At 46.5% G+C, this 21368-nt stretch overlaps 1 protein-coding gene across 7 annotated transcripts in view; it reads right to left on the bottom strand.

Moving 5' to 3' along the window:
- The window catches only part of PLEKHM1 (pleckstrin homology and RUN domain containing M1), a 47539-nt gene that overhangs the window by 10249 nt on the left and 15922 nt on the right, over positions 1–21368 (bottom strand). For all 7 annotated transcript variants that reach the window (XM_072746954.1, XM_072746955.1, XM_072746958.1 and 4 more), the window contains 4 exons: positions 18434–18833; positions 7667–7937; positions 4030–4950; positions 1680–1825 (listed from right to left, as the gene is read on the bottom strand). In XM_072746954.1, the coding sequence (XP_072603055.1) occupies positions 1680–1825; positions 4030–4950; positions 7667–7937; positions 18434–18833 (1738 nt within the window). The remainder of the gene's footprint in view (positions 1–1679; positions 1826–4029; positions 4951–7666; positions 7938–18433; positions 18834–21368) is intronic.

Below are 21368 nucleotides of genomic sequence, written 5' to 3'. Positions count from 1 at the left end.
CCCGGGGACTCTTCTCAGACTGCTCTTCTCCATACCGCCTGGCCAGTCCCATGACTCGCTTCAAGCCTTGGGCGAGGCTCTGATGAAATCACACAGAGGAATGCGTGCTGAAAACTGCCAAGTGCTATGGACAGGCAGGAGCTTCCTGCTCCCCCGGACTGTTCCTGGCCTGTGGGCTTGCAGGAGACAGGCAAGAAAGAATCCCTGGTCCGGCGCTGACATGCTGCCAAGTGCCAGCCAGACCCTGCACAAATGGGTCAGCCAGCGGTAACAGTGAACAATAAGGCCCCTCACCCAGGAGCCAGCCACTTTCTATTTCGAATGTTCCTGTCTTTCCCAGGCCAGGGATCTCTGAGAGAGCGAGAGCTGGATATTTCCTGATCTCAGACATACTCAGAAAAGTACTGTCATTTTCTGGTAGGGAGAAGGAAGTGGCACAAGGATTGCAGCAATAAATAAGAAGATGGCTTAACCAGTGTCCGGGTGTTGTAAATAGTGAGTGTGTTTTACGGCCAAAGAATGATTTGCATTTGTGGTGGTTCTGAGTTTAATATTCTATGTGTAGTTAGTTAAATACTTACCACTGAGGGCAGGAGTGAGGACAAGGTAACCAACCCAAAAGCCAAAGTGAAGCTACTGTTCTTGGGGTTCCAGTCCCCAGCACGGTGGAGGCTGGGGTGACACACAACCCTTCCCTGCACTCTCAGGACACATCTGCACATCAAGGTTGCTCAGCCAGTAGGCCTGGAGCTTGTGAGAAGCAAATCCCTTCCTTATGCTTCTGTGTCTGTCTTAAACAGAAATCTGTGCCTTTGGGGTGAAGCCAAGCTTGTATTCTTGGAAGCAGGCCCTGACCAAGTGAACCAGGGGCCAAAGGTGTGACAGGCCTCAGGAGAAGGAAAGGGCTCTGATGTAGGGGCTCTGAGAGACTGGTGGGTCCTGTCTGTTAGTTCTTACACAACCCTGAGGGACACACTTATTAATTCCTCTTTAGAGACCAGGAAACTAAAGCTAAATAATTTGCTAATGGTAACACAGTTAGGTAAGTGGTAAGCTCAGGTGTAGAGGAAGAAATGTGAACGATCCTGGGATACATCCAATTCAAAAGCACTTGGTGGACATAAAACAGTACCCAAGACTAAGTGATGCTAAGTCGACAAAGCACGTTCTAAAGCAGTATGAGTCCAGGATGATCCCAACTTTACAAACGTGTGGAAACAGATCCATGGAAAAGGCTGACTGCTCCAAGGGGAGGTGCAGCTGGTTGGCCAGCCCACCCACCCACCTGTACATCCACATCCATCCACCATCCGGTTATATATGTAATCTATCCTAATTATCCTTCCTTACCTACCTATCCTCGTCTGTCTGTCTATCTATCCATCTGGCTGCTGGTACCTTAGTTTTGTCTGTAGCCATGGGGAGCTGCAGAGAATCATCCTTAGACCTCTACCTGAGGATCAAGGCAGACACTGACAGAGCTCTGCTCAAGGCTATAGACCAGCACTGCATTTTTTGCTTGCTGGCTCCCCCTCCATCATGGGGCCTGAACCAGTGACCCAGGTTTCTCGAGAGCCAGCCACCTTTACAGAGATGAAGAGCAGCAGCAAAGAAGTATGATCATTCGTCTGTCACTTAGCAGCGTTGTGTGGCCACAACAGGCTGGGCTCAGGGCTTACCGGGCGCTTGGTGAGGTCCCAGTTGTGGATGATCCTGGCCGGAATCACTGAGGCATCGTCTTGGTGGCAGATGTCACAGTAATAGAGGCCAGAGAAGGCACAAAGCTTGGGTCGTACAAATGAGAAGCCAATCTGTCGGGAGCAGCCTGGGGAGAAGGACAGTGGGAGAGTGAGCAGTGGCAGGGCCAGAGTCTGCAAACAATGCAGAAGGTACTAAGCAGAAGGACCAACTCTTTAAGGGAAGGATAGATTAAAAAGGATAGAGAGATAAAACCACCCTCACTCATAGGCACCCCACCAAATAACCCTATTAATTAGTCTTTATAGCAGAACACCTTTAGCAATTATTGTTGCCTTTTTACAGCTGAAACATTGGTGCCCAGAATGGTGGAGACCTGCCCAGTCATGGGACGATTACACGGCATAGCTGGGCACTGGATTTGGGTTAGGTTGCTGTTAGAGCCCACATCCTCTTCTGTGTAGCTGTGTTCAGTGTTTCCACTGCTTGCTCACCGGTGCCAACCTTCTGTAGGTCTGCCCCTCCACTGAGGCCCAGAAGTAGAAGCAACCAAGTCTGGGCCTCGGTATGCAGGGTGGGAGCTGGGGACCTGGGGCCGGCCACAGGGAGTGGGTGGGGAAGCCAGCAGAAGGCAGGCGCTGTCTGGACATTGCCTGGGGCCAGCCTGGAGTCAGAGATGCCTGGCCCTGCAGGATGGTGGTGCAGAGCCCAGCTTTAGCCCCTCTGCTAGAGGTCCTTCCACAGCAGCGGGCAGTGAGAAGCGGAGTGGGGTATGTCCGGGGTAAAGCAAAGGCCTGGCTCAAATCCTGAGTGCATGCCTGTCTCCCACAGGGCCAGGGGAGAGTCTAGCCTTGAGACTAGAAGGGCCACCTCTTCTGTTTAATAGCTGCCTCACCCTAACACTTCACTGAATTTTTGCAAGGTTCTGTTTCAGTGTCTATAAAAGTCTGCTGTTACTTGCTTTCCTGTGGAGAGATCACATAGTTTAAATGAGAGGAGATTTTGAAAGTGCCTTGCAAACTACGAATACAGCCAAATGTCAATGGTGGGTATCTGTTTAGCCACAGAGCTGTGCTTGCAGCAAGAAGGAAGCCCAGCTCCTCAGATTCAGTCTCGGCCCACGAGCTGGCAGGTGACAGGCACAGTAAGAGCCGCCCCCTGCCAGCATTCACACCCACTGGGGAACTCTCCTCATAAGCCTTGGGGTCCTGGCCTTCACCCTAAGCCTAACAGCCACAGGCTGAAGGTAACGGGTGCAAGTGTTAGAGGTTCGCAGGGGGAGGGGGTGATCTGGGACTTGAAAACGTTTTCTGCAGGAAGAAAACCGACCACTTCCTTCCAGATGCCCGAAGCTGACTTTCCACTCAAGTCCCACAGGCTCTAGCCAACTCTAGCCTCAAACCCCTCGCAGCCATGTCTCCTGTTATGGCACTCTGCAGCAGGGCAAAGTTTTCCCGGTTCACCTGGAGAACCAAGGTGATGGAAATGGGTGTCTGGGTCCCTGTGGGGGCCTGGCTAAAGCAAGGTTCTAGGACTGTCAAGGTCCTCATCTGGCTCTACCATGGAAAAGGTATTGTGAGGAATAAATGAAATAATCCAAATAAAGCAGCTGGCCCAGTGCCCCCACAGGAGAATCAGATTTAATATTGGTAATAATATAGCAGGTGTACTGACTTAGAATAATATCTATAATATATTCTTAAGTAGAAAAAAACCAAGTTGCAGAACAGTATAAATAGCTGTGCTGTCTCAAACAGTGGCCATAAGCCACAGGTACCCATTTCAGTTTAAATACCTTTACATTAAAGTGAAAATTCAGTTCCTTCCATCATAATAGCTACATTTGAAGTACTCAGGAGCCACATGTGGCTTGTAGTTACCATAGTGGACAGCATAGATCTAGAACATTTTCATCATCAGAGAAGTTGCACAGAACAGAGTAGTATGAGCCCATTTTTGTAGCCGAAAAAGACTGTGTGCACTTGCAAAAGCATGCAGAAATATTTGGAAGGATGCCATGTCCCTGCTCCAGAAGAAGCTAAGGATATGGTAATATGATGATGAAAGGGTGGAGACCAGAGCTCCCTGGATGGAACTCCCTAAGCAGAGAGCAGCACTTCGAAGAGCTGCCACCCACAGGTGCCAACCCTTGGCAGGGGTGCTGGCCTGCGTGGGTGCCGGGGAGAAGCAGGGGCAATTTGCCGCAACATCCCAGGGGTGGCGTGGGGGCAGAGGTGGAGAGCCAGGAAAGGGCAGAGTGCCTAAATTAGGAAGCCGACTCGAGGCAGAGGAGGTTAGTGCACTGGGGGTGGTGGGAAGGCAAGCGGGCACCTGCACAGAAGCAGCCCTGGGAGTCAAGGCCTTTCTCCGTGGGGATGGCCACCAGGTACTGCAGTAGGAAGCCGTTCTCCCTCGTGGCGAACTGCAGCACCTCCTGACAGTTCTCGTCCAGACTGCCTCCCAGTGTCACCGCCTCCTCGGCTGTCTCCAAGTAGGACGCCAGGACCTTGCGCACCAGCTCCCTCCATAGAGCGGCCTCCTCAGCATTCCCAGCCTGCAGCTTCAGGACAGCCTTGGCCGTGAGGATTTTGAAGCAAGATGGGCCCCCAAGGCTCGTGTCTGGCAGGATATCTCGGATGGTCTCAATTCCATGACTGTCACTTAACATCTTCTCATTGTTTCTCACTCGGAAGCATTTCAGAGACTCCAAGGATAGGGAGAAAATATAGGGCACCCAAGTCCTGTCAGTGTACAGGTACAGAAGGGATTCTTTAATAGCATCTGGCTCGGGAACTTGGGCAGAAGACCAACAGAACTGTGTGCCCTGGAGGGTTTCAGGCTCGGTGAGCAGGTCTGGGTGGGAGGGGAGGCCACCCTGGGGGGTGTCTGGGGGGTCCTCAGGCTGCTCTGGGTACTGGATGTTCACCCACTCATCTTCCTGCTGGGGGCGGCACTTCTGCAGGGCATCCCGCACCCGGTCCAGCCAGTCCTCAGCTTCATCCTGGGAGGAGGCCCGCAGTGCCAGCTTCCTGCCAGAGAAGACCAGCTCAAAGCGGCCATCGCTGTGTGCTGGCCCCACAGACTCACAGCGCAGCAGTGAGCAGTTCTCCACGCAGGTGCGCTCCTCGGTGTTCAGGTAGAGGCGGAACTCCAGAGGGGAGAGCTCGCAGAAGAGCTCCTTCCAAATGCCCATCGCCCCTCGCCGCTCCACGGTGCCCAGCTTCATGAGACCCCGGAATGGGTTGGACAGCCCTGGGGGCAGAAAGGGGCACTTTAGACAGCGGGCCATCCCTCTACCTCCTGAGGCCCTGCAGCGGGTATGGACAGTGGCTGCCACCAGAATAAATTTGAGCACTTTCATCCTGTCCTCACCCTCAGCTTGTTGACCTTGTTTCTGAATTGTTTATCTGAGACAAAAAAAAAAAAAAAAAAAACCACTCAAAAGATGACCTCCACAGACCCCTTGCTACAGCATCTGTACCCACACTCTGACATCCCCCTTGTCACCAGGGATGAACTGACAGCTCAGTCTGAGGCCAACCCCTCTGTTTGATTGAGCAGAGGACCCCCGCCCCCACCTATGCAGGGATAAGGGCATCTCTCCAGCAACCCATCCTCCCTCTCCCGTGTCACTGTTTTCTCCCCTCCCTCCTGGATCATTCCCACCAGCACACAAACACGCTGTTATTTCTGCCATCTTTAAAAATAGCCTTCTTGATGGCCCTCACATCTCTAATGACCACCCTGTTCCTTGGTCCCCCAAGGAGGTATCACAACGATCTCAAGTTCCCCAATTCCCATTCCATCTTGAATCTGCTCCAGTCAGGCTTCTGTCCCCTCCTTCCACTGAAACTGTGCTTGGAAAGCCCCATGCCCTCCTGGTCACCAAATCCAAAGGCTAATCCTTAGTGCCCATCTGGCCTGACCCATCAGCATCACTGGACACAGCTGAGCCCTCCTTCCCTCATGAAACACTTCCCTCCTCACTCGACCGCTGAGGACTGCCACTATGGGTCTTCCTCTGCCCGAACGGGCCACTCTTCTGTCCCCTGGGCTTGCTCTTCCTTCTCTCCCTGACATCTCAACAATGGAGCACCTTAGGGCTCAGCCCTGGGCCTCTTCTTCAGCGATACCCACTTCCTACCTGATCTTACCCACATTCAGGGCTTTATGTCAACAATGCCCTGGTTTTTATCTCCAGCCTCAACTTCGCCCTTGAACCTCAGATTCAGATCTCTACCTGCTGTGTGTACGTCTAATATCTAGCATGTAAAATCCCCTCAAAGTTAACATGCCCGAAATGAATTCCTGACCCTCCCACTGCAAGCCAACTTCTCTCCCAACATTCCTCATCTCATAAATGGCACACTGTATTCTTCTAGCTGCTTGGGCTAAAAACTCTGCAGTTATCCTCGATTCCCTTTCTTCCACACCCCATCTCCAGTCTATCTGCAAATCCTGCTGGCATAGCCCAGAAACCCCATTTCTTACCACCTCCATCGCTACCATACGGGCTCAGCTGGCCATCACCCCTGGCCTGGCTTATGGTGAGAGCCTCCTGACTGGTCTCTCTCCCTGAGGTCCTTCAACATATGAGCCAGGATGCCCGCCCCCCTCCCCCTTAAAGGAAGTCAGACCATGTCCCTCTGCCCCGAACCCTGCAATGGCTGCCATCTTCCTCAGAGCAAAAGCTAATGGCCCTTCTGTGGCCCGAGAGGCCCTTTGTCACTTGACCCTCATCTCCTCAGTTTCCTGGGCATGTGCCCAGCACAGGTGCTTTGCATTTGTTCCCCTGCTTGAGACACACAGGTCGCCCCATGCCTTCTTCCCTCCCTTCCTTCACATCTCCTCACATGTCACCTTATTTATGAGGGCCCCCTTGGCCATCCCATACAAAACAGTACACTCCCCATCTTGGCACTCCCCAGTTTACTCTTCTCCATGGCAATGATTACCACCAGCCCATACTGTACCTTTCCCTGTTAATTTTCTGATTTCCTGTCTCTTGCACTAGGACAGAAGTCTATGAAGACAGAGACTTTATTTCACTTCCTGCATGTCCCCAGCACCTAGAGCAGCCTGGCATATCACAGATAACTATCTGCTGAGTGAGCACATGTAGAAATGCTCCCTGTTTCATAGGGGGCCTGCCCCTAGCCAGGGATCCGAAAGACACGCAGTTTTCTCTCTCCCAGCCTGGACTAGCCTTGGAGATTTCAAACAACTGTATAGGATCTTCCTACCCTTCAGGGAACCTGACAGCCTAGGTGTGAAGCACATTCTCTGGCATGGTGACAATTACCACATGGACATAAAGAAAAACCTAAAAGAAGCCAGCATGGAGACCAGGGCTCTACCCATACCCCTCAAGCCAGGAACCTGGCAAGAATTGTCTGTTGGGTCACTGCAAACACAAAACGAAGCGAGAAAGAGATGGACTCTAGGACTCCAGGTCATACTTTTTTGTTTATGCGGATTATGGAAAAATTAGGTTATGGTTATTGAACGCATTCTAGAATTTTACAGGGTATCACTGTTAACAGCACATAGAGGACACTAACTAGAGCTGATAACACCCCACCAGAGCCATCAAACAAGCCAACTAAGATGAAGGCCTTGGGAAGGGACATTGAGATGCCTTCAGGAGGCACGGTTTTTCTAGGCTCCAGGTAGAACCCAGAATTTTGTATAATCATATGACTTCAGGGGAAAAGTTTGAATATTTCAATATATGAAACAGGTTTTTGAGTATTATTTTGTGGAGATATTATGAGAAAACGTAGTACTTCTCCTGAAATGCTTTCCCGAATTACTTAGCATGGGTGCTCCATATTACATTTGGGGAAGAGGTTGTGCTTGTAAGGAGAAGACACCCCCCAGCTGGTAATGGATAAGGGGCCTTTAGCCCTGCTCTCTGCAAGGCCCTGTGCCTGCAGTGCGAGGTCGCCAGAGCCCTGCGGCCACCTACCCATCTGCCGGCGGTGCACAACCCTGAAGTTCTTATGCTCCTGTGCAGCGGCTGCCTTGCTTCTCCTGCTTCCTGGGGAAGGCACACAGGCTTTGTCTAAGGAATCTGTGGAGAAGCTTTTCCTTGGTCCTTGGGAACAACGCCTGAGGAGACTAGGCCTTGACTCAGGCGACCCTCCGAAAGGAGCCACAGAGCGCTCTGAGGGGCTCTCTGTGGGAGGCTCTTGGGGAGGCCTGTAGAAATCATCCTCTGAGATCCAGCTCTTGTTTTTCTAGTGGAAAAGAGTGAAGACAGAGGTTGTTTTCAATGAACATCTTTATCAAGACACAATTTGCCTATCATTAAATTAATCTATGCCACATTTGCAGTTTAAGAGTTTCAGTGTGTTCACAGAGTTGTGCAACCATCACCACAATCTAAGTTGAGGATGCTTTCATTACTCCAAAAAGAAAGCCCATGCCCATGAGTGGTCACTCACCATTTCCCCTCAACTGCTCCGGTTCTAGGCAAGCAATAATCTACTTTCTGTTTCCATTGATGTGTCCATTCTGCATGTTTCATAAAAATGGAATCTTCTAACACATGGGCTTTGCATCTGCCTTCTTCCCCTCAGCATCAGGTTTTCAGGGTCTGTCCGTGTTACAGTAGCTGTGAGTACTTCATTCCTCTTTATTACTAAATGGTATCCCGTGGTACAGATGTACCACACTGTTTGCTCACCAGCTGACGGGCATTAGGGTTGTTTCCCCTTTGTGGTGATTATGAATGCTGCTGCTGTGAACATTCATGTCTAAGATTTTGTGTGGACGTATGTTTTCCCATTTACTTGGGCACATACCTGTGAGTGGAAGTGATGGGTCATATGGTTAACTGTGTCTAACTTTCTGAGGAATTTTTCTTTTTTTTTTTTAATTGTAGGATTCAGGTCACACAGCTCTTAGAGACAAATGAACCTGGATTTGAGATCCTTTTTTTTTTTAAGATTTTATTTATCCATTCATGAGAGACACACAGAGAGAGAGGCAGAGACACAGGCAGAGGGAGAAACAGGCTCCACGCAGGGAGCCCGAAGTGGGACTCGATCCTGGGACTCAAAGATCACCCCCTGGGCTGAAGGCAGGTGCTAAATTGCTGAGCCACCCAGGCATCCCATTTTCTGAGGAATTTTTAAACTGTTTTCCGAAGTGGCTCTACCATTTTACATTGTCACCAGCCACATATGAGGATTTTGATTTCTCCACATCCTCTCTACCATTTTTTGTTATCTGTTTGATTATAGCCATCCTGATGGGTGTGAAGTACCATTTTGTGGTTTAGGCTTGCAATTTCCCCAATGTCTAATGACACAGCAATCTTTCTTATGCTTAGTGGACATTGGTAGATCTTCTTTGGAGAAATGTCTATTCAAATCCTTTGCCCATTTTTATTTATTTATTTATTTATTTTTTTTTTTAATTTTTATTTATTTATGATAGGCACACAGTGAGAGAGAGAGGCAGAGACATAGGCAGAGGGAGAAGCAGGCTCCATGCACCGGGAGCCCGACGTGGGATTCGATCCCGGGTCTCCAGGATCCCGCCCGGGGCCAAAGGCAGGCGCCAAACCGCTGCGCCACCCAGGGATCCCCCTTTGCCCATTTTTAAATTGGTTTGTCTTTTGGTCCTTGTGCTATAGGTTGAATTGCATCCCCCACAAAGATATGTTAAAATCCTAAGCCCCAGTATCTCAGAATGTGATCTTTTTTGGAAGTAGGGTTGTTGCAGATGTAATTAGTTAAGATGAAATCATGCTGGGAGAGGGTGAACCCTTCATCCAATGTGATTGGTCTTCTTTAAGAGGAGAAAAGACATACATACAGAAGAGAATCCCAAGAGAAGACAGAGACACAGAACAAGAAAGCCATGTGATGACAGAGGCAGAGCTTGGAGTGATGGGTCTCTGAGCCAAGGAACATCAAGGATTAACATCAAAGATTGCCGGCAACTCCAAGCTGAGAGAAGGGTGCAGAACAGATTCCTTTTCAAAACCTCAAGAAGGAACCAACCCCATCTGGATTTTGGGCTTCTAGCTCCCAGAACTATCACAGAACGTGTTTCTGTTGTTTTGAGCCATCTAGTTTATGGTATTTTATTACAGAGGCCTTAGGAAACAAATACAAGTTGTAAGGGTTCTTTATATATTCTAGGGTATATGGGTTACTAGGATTATAGCATATTTATGGTTGGCAAATAATTTCTCCAATTCTGGGGGTTGTCTGTTCACTTTCTTGCTGGTGCTTTTCGAGGCATGAAATTAAAAAATCTTTTTTGAAGTCCAACATATCTGTTTTTTTCTTTTGTCTCTGCCTTTGGTGTTATAGGTAAGATGCCATTGCCTAAGCCAAGGTCACAAAGATTTGCTCCTATGTTTTATGCTAAAAGCTTTATAGTTTTAGCTCTTACACTTAGGTCTATCATCTATTTTAAATTAATTTTTGTGTATAGGGTGAGGAAGGGGTCCACCTTTATTCTTTCACATGTGGATATCCCCTTATCCCAGCATCAGTTGTTGAAGGGCTGTAGAATTTTTCAGCCCTACTTATCAGGTTTGAGATGAGGGAGGCATGGGTGAGCAGGACCCAGAGTCCTCACTGACCACCTGTGCTGGGGCTCCTCACTTCTGAGCAGGCTCCTGAAGCCCCAGGGAGGCAGGCCCTGCCCCTGCCCTTCTGTCGCTGTGGAGTCTGAAGTTGTTCACTGGCTGGGAGAAGTGGGATGGGTCTAGGGTCAGGGGATTGTGGGATTGGATTTTTTTTTTTTTTCACTATTTGAGGCACTCCCTGACTTTCTGTGCCTAAGCATGGATGAGCAGAGGCAAGAAGAAAGCTGGTTGGACTGCCCTAAGTGGCTGTCTACACAGAGGAAATGACTCACACAAGGGGTGGGCTCAGCCCAGCTGTTTTGTTAAGTGTCACCAACCTCACCCTGAAGTTGCTATTTCCAACCCCTAAATCAGATTGACCTCCTTGCCCTATAGACAAGGAAGGGGAGCAGGGCTGTGACTGCCCTAGAAGGACTGTTTTGGACTGTTTAATCCACTCAGATACTATATAGCTCCTTAAGCCAAGAGTGAAGAGCTCGGAGTCAGGAGCATGGGGGCCTCACAATGCTGGGTCTCCAGGGCTTCCTCTGAAAACTCTCAGAATTAGCAGGTGCTTCCTTCTGCCAGTGACAGGATAATGTGTCAATCAGGGTGGCTACTTGAGGACCATCTGCAACAGACAATTCTGAACAAAGCCTGCCTAGGCCAGAATGACCCAGGGGAGGTCCCTGAGGAAAATGGGCAGGAGGAACCTCACTGAGCCTGGGGCACATACCTGGGAAGTCTTGTGGCCTCCCAGCTCCAGCTGATGGCTCTAAAGGGAGAGACCACTATTTTTTAGTCTCAGCTCAGGGGTTATCTCTCACCTCCTCCTGAAAGCTTTCCTTACTATTCCCCAGTCTACACTCCTCCCACATTCCACCTGAGTCACGGACCCCTTTGAGCTCCCATGGCATTCTTTGCTCATGCCCAGCCTAGCACCCACAAAGCTGTTTGCAAGTTTTCATTTTTCTTTTTGCCTGGCACAGAGTTATAACAGATGAGGGAATAAATCTTGACTATCCAAACATCTGTAGCATAAAAGAAGAAGGGTGGGGCGAGGGGACTGGAAGGAACGAGCCAAATGTGAATTGAGAGGTGATGTATGTTCATTGGTGAGGGCTTCTCTCTCTGAGGAGGTGAGGCTGACTACTAGGAAATATTCAGACACAGTCCAGCGGCCACAGCTCAGCCACCAGGAAATGATACTCCAGGGAAACATCTTTTGTTCTCTGAGGCAATAGAGAAAAACAGTTGGAACACTGGGTCCTCGCAGCTTTTGTGCACAGGCCTGAATAGAGCTCTGTAGCTGTGACCCAGCCAAGGCTTCTCCCTCATGAAGTGGGGAGGGTGGAGTGCACCACGGTTGCTCTTCTCTCTCCCTTTCCTGCCACCTTCATACCTTCTGCTCACTCAGGGTCCTCATTTGGCCAGTTCCCTGCCCCTTTAACAGTGGGGGAAACCACCACTGACCAAAGGTCGAAGCCCATGCAGCGCCTGCCACTAGGTACCCAAGACACAGGAATGCCACTTGAGTTACTAAAGGTACAGGATGCTGTAAACAAACAACTTTTAGGTCTCAGAGGGGAGTTGGGCTGAGGAGGGAGATACTAGGTGTCTGGACTGTTTTCAGAAAAAGTGCTTTTTGTCCAGTCTATCCTCATATCAGGCAGAAAAATGTTGCCTATACTCTGGCCTGGAGGCGGGGACCACATGCTATAGGCAGGTGGTCCATAAGGCAGTGATTAGGATGAAGTCTTAGAATTCAGACTGTTCCCTGGAGTGAATCTGAGAAATCAATTCAAAACCTCCTAGATTCCACAAATAAAAGTTCCCCTACTCCTTGCTCCCTTCCTTCCCAGCACTGGTTGCCAGTATAATTATGATGTGGGTAATGACTTGTCTAATCCAGTGTCTGCCCCCAAGAAGCGGGGTCCTTGTTCATCCTGTTCCATCACCATACCAAGTATGGTGCTTGGCCCAGAGCAGGGCCTTTGTGTTGAATGAATTTAAAATAATTTTTTTTTTTTTTTTTAAAGAAAGACTGAATGGCTCTCCTGGTTACAGAACTGGACAGTGACCACCCTCTACTGCCCCCACTGCCCACCCCACGCTGCCAAAGTGTCAATAAATAGCAGTGACTAAGTGACAGAAGCATAGAAAAATGAGAGCTATAGAGGTGACACATAGGCCAGGGCTCCACCATTACCAAAGGCTGGGGGTCCACCAGGCCAGTATGAGTAGGTTCGCTGCATGGTGGTGCCCAGCAACTATCTACTGAGTGGAGGGATGAGCGGGTCCTGTAAACTCTAAGCAGGCTGACTCCCCTGAGGCCTGCAGGGATGCATAGTCTGCTCTGGTCAGACCAACCTGTCACCCCATGCACTGGATGGTATATTTCTCAGTGTAAACTGACAAGCTGGCACCTCGAAATCTCTGAGAGTTTGAAACTACTAATTATGCCTAGACTCTCCCGGGTACAGTGCTCGGAGCTGACATTACAGAAGGCAATAGACATGTTCTTTCACACGGAGCTGATATTGGAGAACAGAGGCAGAAAATAAACAAATCGAAAGACGATATGATTTCACACAGTGACATGTATTACAAAGAAAGTAAAGCAGGCAAATGGGAAGGGGAGTCACTGGGGACAGTGCTTTCGAGACAGGGTGCTCAGGAAAGGTAAAGACAAAGGCGAGGAAAAGGAGCCATCTGGGAAAGGGTTCAGGCAGATGCAACAGCAAATGGAAAGGCCTGGGGCTGAAAGGAGTCTGTTGTGTCAGGAGCTGCAAGGGGGCCAGAGGGTCCATGCTGGGTGAGCAGAGCAGGAGCCTGGATGAGCAGACGAGGAGCCTGGGTGACAAGCTGCCCTGTCCCATCAGCTCTTGGACCCTGGCAAGACAAGATGTCTGAGCCTATGCAAGACAAGTCAGATACTGGACAGGAGCGAAGTTGACTTGGTCAATGCCATTCTGTGGAGCTCTGCTGGTACACGCAGTCACCGACCCTAAGGACAGCCCTCTGCTTCAAGCTCAAGCCAAGGGCTGTGGAGACTTTCTTCTTCACCCCTCCGAAAGTGCTGACAGTTATCTGCTCATAACCTTCAGGGTCCTGTGACATTCTGGGCTCTGAAGCAATTTGCAGGATAGCAAAAATGGAAACTGTGACCCTCACTTATACAGTGGCATGATTCATATACTCATAGTCAATAGATGGTGCTGATCATTCAGATATCCATAATGGAAAACATGACTTTTGATTCCTACCTCACACCATACAGAAAAGTTAATCCTAGAGGGATCATAAACTTAACTGCAAAAGATAAAACACTAAAGCTTTTAGATGAAAATACAAGGTTTTCACAGCCTTGCAGCTTTGAGTAGACAAAAAGTTTAAAAATAGACACACAACATATTAACCACAGAGAGAGATTGATAAAGATCATTAAAATCAAGAACTTCTGTTCCACAAAAGATACCATTAAGAGATTTAATAGGCAAGCCATAGACTTAGAGGAAATTTGCCATATGTATATATGCTTTGTATTTTTTCTCTAGTAAAAGACCATATCCATAATACATAAAGAGCCTCTATAAATAAATAAGGAAAATACAACTCAAGAATGAAACAACGGGGGGCTCCCTGGGTGGCTCAGCGGTTTGGTGCCTGCCTTTGGCCCGGGGCATGATCCTGGAGTCCTGGATCGAGTCCCACATCAGGCTCCTTGCATGGAGCCTGCGTCTCCCTCTGCCTGTGATTCTGCACCCCCTCTCTCTGTGTCTCTCATGAATAAATAAATAAAATTTAAAAAAAAAAAGAATGAAACAATGGGGGTGCCTGGGTGGCTCAGCTGGCTGAGCATCTGCCTTCAGCTCAGGTCATGATCCTGGAGTCCTGGGATGGAGCCCCGCATTGGGCTCCCTGCTCATTGGGGAGTCTGCTTCTCCTTCTGCCTTTTATCCTGCTCGTGCTCACTCTCTCCTTCTCTCAAATAAATAAAATCTTAAAAAAAAAAGGAATGAAACGACTTAAACACTTCCAAAAGAAGATCAGCCAATAAGGAAATGAAATAGTATCAAAACTTTTGGTCATCAGGGAAATGCAAATTAAAACCACAGTGAGGGGTACCTGGGTGGTGCAGTCAGTTAAGCATCTGACTCTCAGTTTTGGTTCAGGTTGTGATCTCAGGGTCCTGGGATCAAGCCCTGCATCCAGCTCTCTGCTCAGCACCAAGTCTGCTTAAGACTCTCCCTTTCCCGCTCCCTCTCCCTCTGTCGCCCCCAAAACCACTTGCATGTGTGCACGTGCTTTCTAATAAATAAAATCTTAAAAAAAAAAAAGCCAACACATGCTGAGACGTCACTGCACACCTGTTAAGGTGGCTAAAAGTCAAAAGACTGATGACACCACCAGCTAGGATAAAGAGCAACGAAAATACTCACATATTGCTAGTCTGAGTACAAATCAGTACAAGCACTGTTAGAAAATGCTTGGCATTATCTGCTAAAGGTAAACATATGTCTATACGATGACAATGGCAATTTTATTACTAGATTATATACCCACAGAAAAGAGTATAAAGGCAAGAGCAAGAATGTTCACAACAGCTTTCGTCATAATAGCCAAAACCTGGAAACAACCCAAATGTCTGTTGGCAGGAGAATGGATAGATGCATCAGGATATATTCTTACAATGGAATATTACAGAACAATGGAAAATGCACAGGTGACTCTCACAGACATAATGCTCAGTGAAAGAGGCAAGAGTACATATTGTATGATTCCATGTACCTGAAGAGGAAAAATGAATCTATGGTGCTAGAAGTCAGAATGGAGACTTCCTATGGAGGGGAAAAATGGGAGAAGGCATAAGAGAGCCTTGTGGTGGGCTGGAAAGGGTCTATATTTTAATCTGGATGGTGGTTACAGAGTGTAATCGTATATAAGTACTCACTGAGATATGTACTGAGGATCACTTTACATCATTTCTCAAAAACCTTCTAAAGGGGGAAATTATAGTCTTTTTAACAAATGGTGCTGGTACAATTGGATATCCCTGTGCAGAGGAATCAAGCAGGACTTCATCCTTATACCATATAAAAAAATCAACTCAATGGATCATAGATCTAAATATAAGAGCTAAAATTATAAAAGTTTTATAAGAACACATAAGAGTAGATCTTTGCGACCTTAAATTAGGAAATGGGTATAGATATGACACCAAAAGCATGAATGATACAAGAAAAAACCCCAGATATATTGGACTATATCAAAACTGAAAACATTAATGCTGTAAATGATACCACCAATAAAGTGAAAAGACAACTTACAGGATGGGAGAAAATAATTCCTAATTATGTATCTAAAAAGGGTAGAGAACCCAGAATATATAAAGAACTATTATGACTCAATAATAAAAGGACAAAAAAAATCCAATTTAAAAATGGGTCAAGGGGGATCCCTCGGTGGCGCAGCGGTTTGGCGTCTGCCTTTGGCCGAGGGCGCGATCCTGGAGACCCAGGATCAAATCCCACGTCGGGCTCCCGGTGCATGGAGCCTGCTTCTCCCTCTGCCTGTGTCTCTGCCTCTCTCTCTCTCTCTCTATGTGACTATCATAAATAAATAAAAATTAAAAAAAAAATAAAAAAATAAAAAAAAATAAAAATGGGTCAAGGTTCTGAATAGATATTTCTCCAAAGCTGATACACACATGGCCAAAAGGCACATAGAAAGATAATACTCGGGGCAGCCCCAGTGGTGCAGCGGTTTAGCCCCGCCTGAAGCCCAGGGTGTGATCCTGGAGATCCAGGATCGAGTCCCACGTCAGGCTTCCTGCATGGAGCCTGCTTCTTCCTCTGCCTCTCTCTCGCTCTCTCTGAATGAATGAATGAATGGATAAATAAATAAACAAATAAATCTTAAAAAAAAAAGAAGGATAATACTCGACATCATTAGTCATTAAAGAAATGCAAATCAAAACCATAATGAGATACTAGTTCTCACCCCCCCTAGGATAGCTATTATAACAATTTTTTTAAAAAAACCATAAGATCTGTTGGTAAGAATGTAGAATACACTGCTGGTGGGTATATAAAATAGGGCAACTGCTTTGGAAAACAGTTTGGCAGTTCCTCAAAAGGTTAAATATAGAGTTACCATGTGACCCAGAAATTCTACTGTTAGGTATGCATCCAAGACAATTAAAAACATATATCAATACAAAAACTTGTACATGAATGTTCACTGCAATATTATTTGTAATGGCCAAAAATGGGGAAAAAACCCAAATGTTTATCAACCGATGAAAGACAAAACAGAATGTGACATGTTCGTACAAAGGGATCTACAGTGAACTATTAGTCATTGAGGTATAGACCAGCCTACAACAGGGATGAATCCTGAAAACAATATGTTAGTTGGAAGAAGCCAGTCACAAAAGATTACATATTACATGATTCCATTTATGTGAGATGTCCTGAACTGCAAATCTATTGACAAACATCAGTGGTTGCAGGGAATAAGAGGAGTGAGGCTGGGGGAGGAGAGGCAGATGGGAAGTCACTGCTAATGGCAAGGGATTTCTTTTATGGCGGATGGAATGTTTTCAAATTCAATTGTAGTGATAGCTGTACAAGCTTGCAAATATATGAAAAAAAGCTGAATTATACACTTTAGTTAGGTGAATTGTAGGGTATTAGTTATAGTTCAAAAAAGCTGTTAAGAAAAGGGTGTGTGTGTGTGTGTGTGTGTGTGTGTGTGTGTGTGTGTCTCCTCATCTATTTCATGGCCTTGGCCCCATCCTGAGTTACAGGATCTGGAAGCTACAGGCCAGATGAGAGACACGCATGAAAGGAGCCGAAAAAGCAAGACTATAACCCAACATGAACCCCAGACAGAGCTGGGGTAAACTCGGGGCTTTGTGTGTCTAAGTGCATACAACTCCTATCTGGGCTGTTCATGACACAAGAACAAATATGCAATGGCAAAAGAGTTTGGGTCCACAGCTTTGATGATTGTTCTTAAGCTTCTGACCCATGGCTCTGCTTAGAAGATTCCCAGGGTTAGTTTCCCTTGGATTATCAACAAAGTAGACTGGCTTATTCTAGAACAGCACTGCCTAACAGAAATAGAATTCCAGTCACGTATGTCATTTTAAATGTTCTACTAGCCACATTTTTAAAATGTAAAAAGAAACTAGTGAAATTAATTTTGATAATATATTTAAGCCAATATATCACAAATATTCTTATTGTAACATGTATGTAATAAAAAATTATTGAGATATTTCACTTTCTTTATACTAAACCTTCAAAATCCAGTGTTTATTTTTATTTATTTATTTATTTTTTTGAGACAGAAATATTTCTATTTTATTAAACCCCTGACATTTTAGCATTTATTTGTTATAGCAACTAGGATTACTTTAATATAAAAATCTTCACATGGCTAACTCTTGTTGCAAAAGCCTCTGCTTAAATGTCACCTCCTTACAGAAGCCTCACTGAACACTCCAACTGTTTTAGATCTCCTGTCTCACACTCAGTATCTCTTTTTATTATTATCTCAAAACTTTTTATGACCTGGTGTGTGAGAGTGCATGTGTGTGCTGGGTGATGCTCTTCACCACCACTAGCACAAGAGCTCACCGTTGGTCAGAACTTTGCCCAGTTTGCACTATCTCAGTTTGCACTAGCCACATTTTAGGTGCTCAGTCAGTAGCCACGTGCAGCTAGTGGCTGCCATATTGGACAGCACAGTTCTAAATCTGGTTTATGTTGCAAGATGAGTATTCTCAAAGCCTGGTATTTTAGAAAATATGAATAATAACAAGCGCTAAGGTGGAAGGCTTAGTGAGGTGAAGCGCCTGGCCTGAGGCCTTAACACTGATAAGTGGCAGTGGTTAAGAGCAGAGTCTATCATCAGATGAGAATTATCTTCTCCACGGGATTGATACGAGATGACAAGAGACCCTCATGGGAAGGGACTGGCACAGTGAGATATGAGAGGGCTCACATGAGAGATATGAGGGGCTATTGGAGAGGAGGTAGAGATCATTCAGGGTAACTAGGGTAACTAGCTGGAGACACCGTGTACCAGCTCTGAGATATCTCCCCAAGATCTCCCCCTTGAAAAACTTGTACCACTCACTGGACTGGTGGGTGAGGACACTCCAAGGCTCCACATAGATCCATCATCTTCCAGAGGCTCCTGCTGGCCATTCCCCTGGCGCACTGCTCTGGCCCCCTCTCTCACACTTCTGGAAGACTGCTGGTCTGAGGCGCTTCCCGAAGGGACAGCTTGGGCAGGGCCCAACTGCTGCAAGCCGAGGGTGTCAGGTGCCTGCACAGGCGGCTCCTGCTTGTGGTACCCATCTTGGATCTCAGGGGATGCCTGGGCCAGAAGGGGCTCTGCGGGTACATCAAACGGGATGCTGGTTTCCAGGCTGGGGAGGGACAGTGAGGCTTGTCCTGTGGGAATCTCCACTTCTCCGATTAGTCCGTTGGTTGGCACAGAGTTTACCCGGGCTTTGGTGAATTCCGACAACACCCTAGAAGTTTTTAAACAAAGAAACCTGTGTGACAGGTTGTCTGTGAGAATGCCCAAGGCTACTAGGGCAGTGGTTATGAATGGAAAACTGCTGTTATGTGATTTTAAAACCAAAACAAACAACACTCTCCTCATCATTCATTGCTCCCTTGCTTCTACACAGTCCTCCTCTGACACTCCTCATGAAGCTTCTCCCCAGCTGGGACTTAGGCAGAGTGGATGGTCAAGTGATCCAAGGTCCCAGGATCTTCAGTGACAAAGCTCAAAAAGCTGTGGAAAGGACTGATGTGAACGGAAACTACCCACTGCTTTTGCTTTCTGAACAGGCTACTGCGGGCCTGGAGAGCTTGCTCAGCCAAGCAAATGGCTGTGTAGGCAACCATTTCCTCGTGCTATTGTAGCAGAGCCCCAGGGAATAGTGTCTGAGAGCCGGGCTCCCCAACAGCACAAACAGCTGAGCCCCAAGAACCCACTCCCCAGGACGTGGACTTAGGTGAAGTGAGAACCCACTCTGTTCCTGGAACATTCAGTGGACAGCAGGGTGGGGGTGAGTGCAAGGGGTGGGGGTGAGTGCAAGGGCTGGTGTACCTCAGACCCAGACTGCATGTAGAGTCAGAGAAGCCTGCTGTTCTAGGAACTGCTACTGGAGATTGGTGTACACAAGGTACACGAGTGTGTACACAAGTATATGTGGGGTGTGAACCTGCTAACTCCTTCAATGGGACTGGCTCTTCCTGCCCGTCAGTGGTGCTTTGGGGCTATAGGGAGCCTTCTGTACATATACACACACATACTCACACGCACATGAAAACATACTTCTGGGCCTTCTAAAAGGCCCCCCGGCTAGTGGCTGCTCCCCCTTCTCCTGAGGCTTCTGGGAATACAAGATCTGTTTCTGAAGTAAACCCATTTGCTGTTTCCTCCTCTGCTTATGAACCCAGTCGAGTATGTCATAGGCAAATGAAGATTTAAAGCTATCTGGTACCCAAGAGATTGCACATATCTGCCCTAATGGCTTAGACTAGGTCAGAATATATGTCAAACTCCCTTTACTGTCACCTTATGGAAATTTTTTACCTTAATGTCTTCTGACTGAGCTCTGCTCTTATCTACAACATCACAACCCTAAACAACATTTCAAGACATGCTAGCTAGTCAAGTATTGGTGACCAACCCATGCATTTAGGGGCAACTGATTTTTCAACCCAAGACATTTCACTGGAGGAAGAATAGTCTTTTCAACAAATGGTGCTGGGATAAGTGAATAGTCTCATGCAAAAGAATGAAGTTGGATTCCTATCTCACAGCATGTAAAAAATGAACTCAAATGGTTTAAAGACCTAAGGTTAAGAGCTAAAGACATAAAACTCTTAGAAGGAAACAGGGATAGATTTGGATCAGGTGATGGTTTCTTATATGACATCTAACAGATAGGCAACCAATAAAATATAGTTAAGTTGGACTTCATCAAAACTAAAAACTTTTGTGCTTCAAAAGGATACTATCAAGAAAGTAAAAAGACAACCCAGAGAATAGGAAAACAATTGTATATCTGATATATAAGTATTATCATATATCTGATAAAGGTCTAATATCCAGAATATACAGAGCTCTTAATAATTCAATAGCACTAGAACAAATAATCCAATTGAAAAATGGGCAAAGGATTTACAGAGACATTTCTCTAAAGGTATACAAATGGACAGTAAGTACATGAAAAGATGCTCTATATCATTAAATAGTAGTGAAATAAAAATCAAAAACATAATAAGATACTACCTTGTGCCACTAGGATGCCAATGATTAAAAAAAAAGAGAATACAAAGGGTTGGCAAAGATGTAGAGAAAGTGAAACTCTTACACACTGCTGATGGAAATGTGAGATGATATAGCTTTTGTGAAGAAGTTTGGTAGTTCCTCAAAAAGTTAAACAAAGAGTTGCCATATGACTCAGCAATTCAACTCATGGGCATATAGCCATGAGAATGAAAAGACAATGCCCACAGTAAACTTGTACATGAATGTTCATAGCAATATTATTCCTAATAGCCAAAAAGTGGGAATAAAATAAATATCCACTAACTGATGAACAGATAAACAAACTGGTATATCCACACAATAGACTATTATTCAATCATGACTATAACTCGGAGGAATCTTGAAATCATACTAAGTGAAGGCAGGCAGTCACAAAAAGCCACATATTGTATGATTCCATTTATATTCAATGTCCGGAATAAGTAAATCAACAGCTAATGGGTACGGGGTTTCCTCACAGGATGAGGAAACTAAACCCACTGAAATGGACACTTTAAAATGGCAACTTTATGCTATGCGAATCATATCTCAAACAAGTGGGTAACCTATCAGATGACAGTGTAAATGTTTTGGCAGAATAGTTATGGGGGAAGACAGGTCGGTACTGGTTCTTACTCTCAGCATCACTCTAAAAATAGACCAATGAGAATCCAAGAGCACAGCTTGCAGCAAACAGGCACGGGACACAAAGGGGCAGTTTCCACAGGCAGCGAGGGAA

The sequence above is a fragment of the Vulpes vulpes genome, chromosome 2, assembly GCF_048418805.1.
Source record: "Vulpes vulpes isolate BD-2025 chromosome 2, VulVul3, whole genome shotgun sequence".
In the NCBI taxonomy this organism is placed as follows: Eukaryota; Metazoa; Chordata; class Mammalia; order Carnivora; family Canidae; genus Vulpes; species Vulpes vulpes.
The sequence above is the reverse complement of the archived record's forward strand: the minus strand, read 5'-3'. Positions and strand labels throughout refer to the sequence as shown.